Consider the following 10,434-nt stretch of genomic DNA (forward strand, 5'->3'; position numbering starts at 1 on the left):
GAATTATATACCCAATTACACTGTCATGGGTGACAATAAAGATTTGTAGACATGCAAATTCTGAAATTTTCTTCCTATTCACTGGTTCTCAACTACTGGATAAACTCCCGTCAAAACAAGAGTAAATAAAAAAAATAGTAGTGTTTAGAAATAGTATCCAACACAGGAGTGAGATAAAGGGAAGTCCTAGGATAGCAGCTATGAAGTGACCTGGCAGCCAATCCAGATGGGTGGTCAGTGCGCTAGACTAGATTATCTGACATGTTGGACTACGTAGATAATCAGAATGGGACATTTTACAGACCTGTGGAGGATGTGAGAAGACGTAAAATACTTGGAAGATAAGAGTTGTATGAGAAAGGAAATGTTCCCTTTCCTGAGCGAAGTACATCCACTAAGATATATTTTAGGGGTTTTCCTGAATTATAATCTTAAGTGTTTGTACTATTGCACTGCTTTGGTTTTCTTTGGCAACTCGAGTTGTATGTTGGATCTCTCCTTCCTGACATTTGTTTCTGTCACTGATGGTTTTTACCTTTTCTGTTGCTTTTCTCACTTCTAATATCTTCAACATGCTTCCTGTGGTATCCAGACTTGCTTGTGTTCCTTTTTAGTCTTCATTTCTGGAGTGATACTGTCTTTTTCTGTTGACTAAGTTCTACCAATTTCTGTTTCACTTCAGAGACATCTCTTCCCTGAATTCTTACATTTCTTAGCTGCATTTGCTTCATTAGAATTTTAAAATTCACACTGGAATGTTGGTAGATCATTTTCAGCTGCTTTGTGGGAACAGTTTTCTTGTGAGTTTTCTCCAGGAGAACTAGGTAAGTTTTGCTTCTCTTCCACATTTTTAATTAGAGTATCTTTGTACAAATGCTGTGGTTATTCCTTTCTGTTTATTCATATTTGAACCACTTGGATTTCCCTAAAGCAAAAACCAGCAGGAGGATGAAGGGGAAGGGACCCTGTCCAGATTTCTCACTCCCTTTGTGGCTACAATGAATTGTGTTGTCAAAAGCATAGCCATGAGGCCTCTCTCTTGGGATGTGACCTTATTCAGAAGTTCTGTGCCATGTCCAAGCTCCCTTGGTTCCTTCATCTGCTACATTAGTCCTGCCTTTCAAGGAGGTCCCCTAACTTGCTTTCTGAAAAATGTCACGTCTGGACCCCATAAGTATTTGATACTACCTTCCTTCCCTACCTGTCTCGGCACTTACACACTTGTTCAGTCCGCCAGCAGGCTCCACTCAGGGTTTGACTCTCAATGAATATTTGCAGGTTATTTCTGAGATCTGTCACCACCAACCCCCTTTTCATGCCCTTTTTCCACAGTATATTCTTGGCTTCCCATCCAGTACCAAACTTTCATTAAATGTGGAACTTGTTAATTTTCTCTGCTTCCCTAATTTCACTTAAGGTACTATTCGTAGGGGTCAGTGGTCATGTTTTCCTTGTTTATTTCTGTGATTTCTAGAAGTGAAAAGGTCCAAAACGAGGCTGCTAACGTATCTATCAGAATCAGAAGCCCAAAGGAATCTTAATATGCAAATCTGATCATGAGACACACACACACACACCCCATTTGAAAAGCTTTGCTTCAAATTATATTTAGGATATAAATATCTAAAATCTTTAATATGGCCTGATGCCTTCTAAAGTTCAGTCTGTACTTACCCACCTTCACAGCAAGCCATTCTCCACTCTCCCATAAACCCTTCTGCTCCATGCTCATCTTTCAGCTTGGGTAAGTATATAGTTTATTATCAGTCAGTATCCAGTTAGGATGCAGAGATCAACACTAAAATTTGAGAAGGGAAATGTTAATACAAGTAGCTAAATAATAAAAGGTGGTTAACTATTAAAAGGGGTAAAACAACTCAAAGGGATCAATAAGTTGCATGTACACATGCAAGTTATTATTACTTACAGACAAAATAGACAAAGAAGGGTTTAGGTGAGCCCTGAGATTCTTATCACTTCCAAAAGGGCTTGATTACCACAGGAATGTGCAGCCTGGTAAAGTGACATGCCAAAGAGCATGGACAGGCTGGAGCTCATAGAAATGGTCCACCCGGTGGGAAAACAGCTAATGTTGCCAGATTTAGCAAATAAAAATCCCAGATACTCAAATGATTTCACTTATCTGTGGAGTATAACAACAAAGCAAAAACTGAAGGAACAAAACAGCAGCAGACTCACAGAACCCAAGAATGGACTAACAGTTACCAAAGGGAAAGGGACTGGGGAGGGTGGGTGGGTAAGGAGAGAGAAGGGGGAAAATGGGGCATTACGATTAGCATACAATGGTGGGGGGGACATGGGTAAGGTGGTGTATATAGAGAAGACAAGTAGTGATTCTCTAGCATCTTACTATGCTGATGGACAGTGACTGTAATGGGGTATGTGGGGGGGACTTGATAATGGGCAGAGTTTAGTAACCATAATGTTGCTCATGTAATTGTAGATTAATGATACCAAAATTTAAAAATTTATTTTAAATCCCAGATATGGAACCTACACTGAAAATTATTTAATTGAAATTCAAACGTAACTGTGTGTCCTGTATTTTATCAATCCTCAAGACAGCTGCAGGCTGGGGCAGGTGGGGAGTTTAGCCTGAGGATACTGCTGGGGCAGGTCCCAAGGACCACTAAGAGGAGTCCACTGGATCTTCCATACACTGATCCACTGGCTCCCAAGCTGAATAAAAAGAGGAGAGCACCAGAACCCAAAAGGAAAGTGCCTTCCCATCACTATCACCTTGCATCATTCCCCCAGTGCCCTCTGTTGACAAAGCCTGACACTGAGCCCGCTGAGGGGGTGGATTGGGGAACAGAGATTCCCGCCACCTTTGCCACCTGAACGCCTTTTGCCTGCTCTGTCTTCAAGTCTCCAGTGTCACTTCCTTTAAAATCAGCCTCTCAAACCATCTTAGACTTCATAGCATTATGCCATTGTTTTAAATTACGTGGTTATATCTTTAAAACCTATGTTCCCCACTAAAAACTGTTGACTCTTTAATGCTGTATATATCCAGTATTATGGTAATAGCAGGTGCTCAGTACATTTCTGTTGAATTAATCAGTTAGTTTTTATCCCAAACAATCTGGTTTTGACCAAACAGCTTTCTACCATGTGCTGAGAGTAACACCAGCTAGAGTACTGGGTGTGAAGTGGTAGAAGTTAAAATAGTAGGATCAAATCAAGGCCAATTCTTTATGCTATGCCAAGTAACTTGAATTTTTTTATCCTAAAAGTCTAGCGAGCCATTGAACTAATTTGTGTTTAGTCAAGAGGTCTAGGTTCCTGGCTTGCACAATTCAGTGGGTGGTGGGGCTAGTTACTGGGATGGGAAACAGAAAAGGAGCAAGTTGTGAGTGTAAGAATAGAAATAGTGAAAAGGCAGGAGACGAGAGCTAATGAGTTCCATCTTTCAGAATGTGGAGCTTGGACACATGACATTCAGGTAGAAATACCCAGTAGGTAATGAAAGAATTTAGAAGGGAGATCGAAGCTGGATATAAAGAGAGAAGTCATCAGCATATAGGTCACTGTTCAACCCGTGGAGTGGAAACCACCCAGAGATATCAGCTAGAGTGAAAAGAGGACTGAGGACAGAACTCTTACGTTCCTCAGTGTTTAAAGGGGCAGGGCAGAGAAGCTTGCAAAGGAGAATGAGAAAGAACTGCGTGACTGGTGAGAGAAACAGGGAGTGTAATGTCGCAGATTGTCAGGGAGGAAAACATAGAGGAAAAATACAAAAGTCAGGGGGTAGCCCACTGCATTTAGCAGGAAGTAATTAGTGATGAAGCATTAGTGAAGTAGTGGGAGCATAATGTGGACCGCGGTGGGCTAAGGAAGGGAGTACAGCTAGTGCGGGCTGCCTTCCCAGGTCACTTAGCAATAAGGAGAAAGAAGGAGAGGGGTCTAAGAAAGCAATTTTTAAAAATCTTAATACAATGAACTATGAATAAATCACAAAAGCAAATGGCCACACAAAAAAAAAACCCACCATTTGGAAATACAAAACATTAGCTTTTTATATAAAAAATTGGAACTACAGCTAAAGAGTGCATTTTTGTACATGTTTATGCTGTTTCTTTAGAATACTTAGAAATTGATGGGATATAGAAATGGTATCTGTAAAAATTGTATTATATATTGTCAAAAAGCCCTCTTAAGAGGCTGTACCATTTTATTTTATTTTATATACTCCAATAATGTCAAAAAGCACTCATTTCCCCCTGCCTTTACCAATGCTGATTGTTATTAGCCTTTTATCTTTACCAATCTGATGCATGTAAAATGATCTCTTTAATTAATTTCTCTGTTTTCAAGTAAAGTTAATGATTTTTCCATGGTAATTGGTGGTTTGTATTTATTTTCTGTGATGTATCTGTTCATATCCTGTGTCCATTTCTTGATTAGATTGTTTAATTTTTATCGGTTAGTAGGAATCCTATATGTAGTTTGGATATTCATAAATCCTCTCGAAGAATGTATCCTACACCGAGGCACCTCAGGATTACCTCAGATTAACATCATCAACTGGGATATCACAATCAAAATCTACCATGTACATGAAGAAACAAGATCCTACAAAGGATTCAACAGAAATAAACGACAGAATTTGACCTCCAAAGACTTCAGACATCAAAATAGCCATATATTGAATATGTAATAACTATATATCTTTACAAATAAAAGATGCAGTAAAAATATGAGCAATGAAGAAGTATTGAATGAATAGACAGAATTTTAAAAAACAATTAGAACCGCTGGAAATTAAAAATACAATAGCAAAAATTAAAAATTCAGTGGACTGGACCACCAAATTAGATGCAGCTGAAGTAGTCTGTAAATAGAACCAGTACAGAGACAAGAGTTTAGGAAATATGAAGGCAGCGTGGAGAATAGAATGAGAAATCTAAAATATATTTAAACTGGAGTTCCATAGAGAAAATAATTTGCAGTGGGCAATATTTGAAGAGAGAATGACTTGAGAATTTCCCAGAATTCTTAAAAGGTAGGAATTCTCATATTCAAGAACCACACTGAATCCCAAGAAGGATAAATAAAATGAAGTCCATACTTAATACATACATAATCAAGTTGCAGATTATCAAAGATCTTAAAAACAGCAGCAAGGGAAAAATACATACTACTATGACAGACTGACACAAGCCAGAATTCAGTGGGATATCTTAAATATGCTGAAAGAAACCACTAACCTAAAACAATTACACAAAATGCATATGAAATAGAAAAAGAAAATCTGAAGAGAATTTACCAGCAGTAAGTTAATGAACTAAAGCATATATTTCAGAAAGAAAAACGCAGAACAAAGATCCGACCTCAAAAAGGATAAGCAAAAAATTTATACATACATAAATAGATACAAGAATAGTACCTCTTTCTAAGAGGACTAACTGGATAATATATGTGATATGAAAAGTAAAATGTTCTAAGATTACTTTTTTTAGGAGAATGAAATATTTATTAGCCTTAGTGTTGAGTTAAAAGGATTTTCACTAACAGAATAGAAATAGAGCATGTAACTTCCAATAAAATAACAAGAGATAAGAAATCTTGGAAGTCAAAGAAAGGAACAGAGAAAGCCAAACAAATCACAGAAGTAGATGGGAGAAATAATTCCAAATGGATTAGTAAGCAATACAAATGTAAGTGGACTAAGCTAGTAAGACATTGTCTGATTGCATTTTTTAAATCTAGATGTGCTGCTTGTAAGTAACATCTCAAACAAAAATACATGCCAGGAAACCCTAAACAAAGCTGACTTCTTATAGCAAACAAAATACACACACACCTGTTCTCAAGCACCTACGGAATACTTAAAATACTGGTTTAAAAAGATAGGGGCAGACATAAACATGAACAACTTCTTCATAAACATATCTCCCCAGGCAAGGGAAACAAAAGTAAAAATGAACAAGTGGGACTATATCAAGCTGAAAAGCTTCTGTACAGCAAAGGACATCACCAATAGAACAAAAAGGCATCCTACAATATGGGAGAATATATTCATAAATGACAGATCTGATAAAGGGTTGACATCCAAAATATATAAAGAGCTCACACACCTCAACAAACAAAAAGCAAATAATCCAATTAAATGGGCAGAGGAGCTGAACAGACAGTTCTCCAAAGAAGAAATTCAGATGCCCAACAGGTACATGGAAAGATGCTCCACATCGCTAGTTATCAGAGAAATGCAAATTAAAACCACAAGGAGATATCACCTCACACCAGTAAGGATTGCCACCATCCAAAAGACAACAACAAATGTTGGCAAGGTTGTGGAGAAAGGGGAACCCTCCTACACTGCTGGTGGGAATGTAAATTAGTTCAACCATTGTGGAAAGCAGTATGCAGGTTCCTCAAAAAGCTCAAAATAGAAATACCATTTGACCCAGGACTTCCACTCCTGGGAATTTACCCTAAGAACGCAGCAGCCCAGTTTGAAAAAGACAGATGCACCCCTATGTTTATCACAGCACTATTTACCATAGCCAAGAATTGGAAGCAATCTAAGTGTCCATCAGTAGATGAATGGATAAAGAAGATATGGTACATATACACAATGGAATATTATTCAGCCATAAGAAGAAAACAAATCCTAACCATTTGCAACAACATGGATGGAGCTAGAGGGTATTATGCTCTGTGAAATAAGCCAGGTGGAGAAAGACAAGTATCAAATGATTTCACTCATCTGTGGTGTATAAGAACAAAGAAAAAACTGAAGGAACAAAACAGCAGCAGACTCGCAGAACCCAAGAATGAACTAACAGTTACCAAAGGGAAAGGGACTAGGGGGGATGGGTGGGAAGGGAGGGACAAGAGGGAAAAAGGGGCATTACGATTAGCACACATAATGTGGGGAGGGACGGGGAGGGCAGTATAACACAGAGAAGACAAGTAGTGATTCTATAGCATCTTACTAGGCCTGATGGACAGTGACTGTAATGGGGTATGTAGGGGGGACTTGGTGAAGCGGGGTGTCTAGTAAACAATGTTCCTCATGTAATTGTAGATTAATTATACCAAAATAAAAATTATTTAATTAATTAAAAAATAAAAAGATGGGGGCTAAAGCAGAGAAAGACAAGTATCAAATGATTTCCCTCATTTGTGGAGTATAACAACAAAGCCAAACTGAAGGAACAAAACAGCAACAGACTCACAGACTCCAAGAAGGGACTAGCGGTTACCAAAGAGCAGGGGTAGGGGAGGGCGGGTGGGGAGGGAGGGAGAAGGGGATTCAGGGATATTATGATTGGCACACATGGTGTCAGGGGGATCAGGGGGAAGACACTGTAGCACAGAGAAGGCAAATAGTGACTCTGTGGCATCTTACTACACTGATGGGCAGTGACTGCAATGGGCTATGAGGGGGACATGATAACGGGTGAATGTAGTAACCACATTGTTTTTTCATGTGAAACCTTCATAAGCGTGTATATCAATAATACCTTAATAAAATTAATTAATTAATTTTTTAAAAAGATAGTGATTAGAAGCATGAGGAAAGTTGAAGGATAATTATTACCAAGCAGCATAATTCAAATTCAAAGCACAATGAGACAAGTCATTTCAAGCCACATAGATCTGACTCTAATGTGCAAATAGTACACAAATTATTTTTATTGAAAATGCTTTTAAATATTAGGAGCTGTTATTTGTCTATTACATAAATAAAGCAGAGTTTCTAAGATTAAAAAAAATGTTTTCTGGCCATAAAGAAGTTAGGTTAGAAAACAATAACAAAAATTTGTAGAAATTCCAAAGTACACATGTGTAAATAATATGTACAAAAAAAATGTATGATGCCACAGTGAAAATTTTTATGTATTTAAAATTTAAAGAAAATGAAAATACTACATATCAAAATTTGTGGAATGCAGGTAAAATGGGATTTCAAAAATAAAATATTACCTAAAATGCTTACATTTGAAAAGAACAGCTAAAAATTAATAAGCTGTGTTTCCTGCTTAAGATGTTAGAAAAAGAACAGTATGGAAGGAAATGATGAAATAGGAACAAAAATTAGTAACTTGAAAGCAAAGATACGATATATTAACTCAAGCCAAAAAGTTCTTTTTAAAAAATAAAATGCATAACATGGTGAAATTGATCAGGAAAAAAGAGAAAGGTAAAGAAGCAAAATTAGGAACAAAAAAAGGGGGGAGGGGCTTTCATTAGAGATACAGCCAAGTTGTAAAAAGATGAGGAAACCTAAACACATATTACTAAATGAAAGAAGCCAGTCTGAAAAGGCTACAAACTATGATTTCAAGAATATAATATTCTGGAAAGACAAAACTCTGGGGGCAGTAAAAAGGTAGTAGTTGGAGCAGTAGCACAAAGGATTTTTAGGGCAGGAAACTGCTGTATGATACAACAATACTTGAAAACTTAAAATGAATTATTTCCTGAGGGGAAAAGTAACCAAAAAACTATCTCAGAAGAAATAACCATTTAATAATAGTCTAACAGTCAAAGAATTCAGAGCAGTAGTGAAAACTGGCAGGGCAAAAAACAAAACCAAGACCACCACTCCCCAAAAAGCAGGTACAAATAGCTTTAGAATGAGCTCTACCAAATACTCTCTAATCAATCAATCAAACCACACAAACTTCCTGAGAATAGGCAACAATCATAAACTTATTTTGTGAGGCCTGAAAGCCTTGGAACCAAAACAGACAAGAAAAGTAGAAGAAAGGAAAAACCACATGACGGCATCTGTTGGGAGTCCAATTCACAGAACTCTGGGCATCACAATCAAATTAGGACAGGTTATCCATTAAGATAGATTATCCGTTGTGGGATAATTTTATTTCTCTAGATTGTTAAACTCAGGCATGACCATATGATTTGCTTTGTGCAAAAAAAAATGAGTGAAAGTGGCCTGCATTTCTGGACAAAAGTGTAAGAGCCAGTGTCTTTGCTATGGTTACCAGCATGGTTCCAGATAGTGGGTATTCTGCCAGCCTGTGTGCTGCTGGAGTGAGGAAGATGATAATGCAGGACAGAGTCCCCAGCTGATTTAAGGTTGTTGATCCACAATGAGACAAGTCATTTCAAGCCACATAGATCTGACGGTTGTTTGTCACTACTAGGTTCTAACCTATCTTGATTCATACAAGCCATGGAGTGAAATACTTTGCAGTCATTGACCAGAATGAGTTACAGCTACATGTGCTGACTTAGAAATATGACCATGGTATATTATACTAAGTGAAAAAAGCAAGTTGCAGGAAAAAATGTAGCATTTATCTTTGAAAGCAATAGAGAAAGGTTTGAAAACAATATTTTTGAATTTAAACATCTTTTTTCTAAATATAATCAGAGTAAAAGCTAACCTCAGCAAATGGAAAAACCCTAGAAACAGTCTCCTTAAGGTTAGGAAGACAAGGTTATCCACCATTACCACACTAATTAATATTCTGAACCTATGATAATTAGAAAAAACTACAAAAACAATGGGCGAATTCAATAAAGTACCTGGGTAAAAAAATTAGTATACTGAAAATTAACATATAAATTATCTGTATGCATTTTGGAATTCCCACACTTTTTTCACTTCTAACTTAATTTTATGGCCAGAAAACATGATATGCTGTCTTTTTTTGTTTCAAAGAAATTCTGGTTATTAGGAGGCTTAAATGAAATAAAGACAGAAACATTTAGCAAAGAGCATGCAACATTGCTAAGCACTTAATAAGTAGTCAATATTATTATTTCTCATATCCTGGTTTGCCACATATTTGGAACTTTCAAAATACCACTTCTCTAATGTTTTCCTTTCCTTGTAATTATACTATCACAATATATAGTGATACCGGGGAGGCCCACTGTGAAGAACAGCTTGACTCAGGCATCACAACAAAAATCGATCGCAAGGTTGTAGTTACAATGTTCAAAGAATAGGGAAAGAAGTCTTACTGTGTCAAACCGTAACGAGAGTATTATGCAATTCTGAGAATTCTATTTATGAAAAGAGGGCTCAGAAAGGATTTCTGTGATGGCAATGCTTCTTCAAAGGCCCCCTTTTGAAGAAGGAATGGAAGAACCCTGAGTGCTTTGACTTGGAAGAAAGAAACCTCTTTTAGAATGGTGTTGCTTGGTAGCTTCCTTCCTGACTGGAACATATAATGTGTCTCAGCTGGAAACCTAACATCTCTTAGGAGGCATGTGGGCAATTCCATTGGAAAAAACCTAAAACACTCTCTATATAAAAGGGACTTTCAACTTTGGCACTGCTGACATTTTGGGCCTGATAGTTCTTTGTTGTGAGGGCTATCCTGTGCATTTCACGATTTTTAACAATATCCATGGCTTCTACTCACTAGATCACAGTAGCAGTTCTTCCAGTTGAGAACTGCTTTAGATAATCTCTTGGCACCAGTACAA

At 37.3% G+C, this 10,434-nt stretch overlaps 1 protein-coding gene across 2 annotated transcripts in view; it reads left to right on the forward strand.

The window, feature by feature from the left end:
• Positions 1-4,724, forward strand: part of TIA1 (TIA1 cytotoxic granule associated RNA binding protein) — a 32,794-nt gene extending 28,070 nt beyond the window's left edge. Inside the window, exons 13-14 of one of the 2 annotated variants that reach the window (XR_005029406.2) lie at positions 683-824; positions 4,452-4,724. Coding sequence is in view for 1 of the 2 variants with exons in the window: in XM_036908289.2 (XP_036764184.1) it covers positions 683-716 (34 nt within the window). In the remaining variant the exon portion in view is untranslated. Of the gene's footprint in view, positions 1-682; positions 2,240-4,451 lie in introns of those variants that run through there. The other variant, XM_036908289.2, reaches the window with a different exon arrangement.
• The last annotated feature ends 5,710 nt before the right edge of the window (positions 4,725-10,434 follow it).

This window comes from Manis pentadactyla, chromosome 2, assembly GCF_030020395.1.
Source record: "Manis pentadactyla isolate mManPen7 chromosome 2, mManPen7.hap1, whole genome shotgun sequence".
In the NCBI taxonomy this organism is placed as follows: Eukaryota; Metazoa; Chordata; class Mammalia; order Pholidota; family Manidae; genus Manis; species Manis pentadactyla.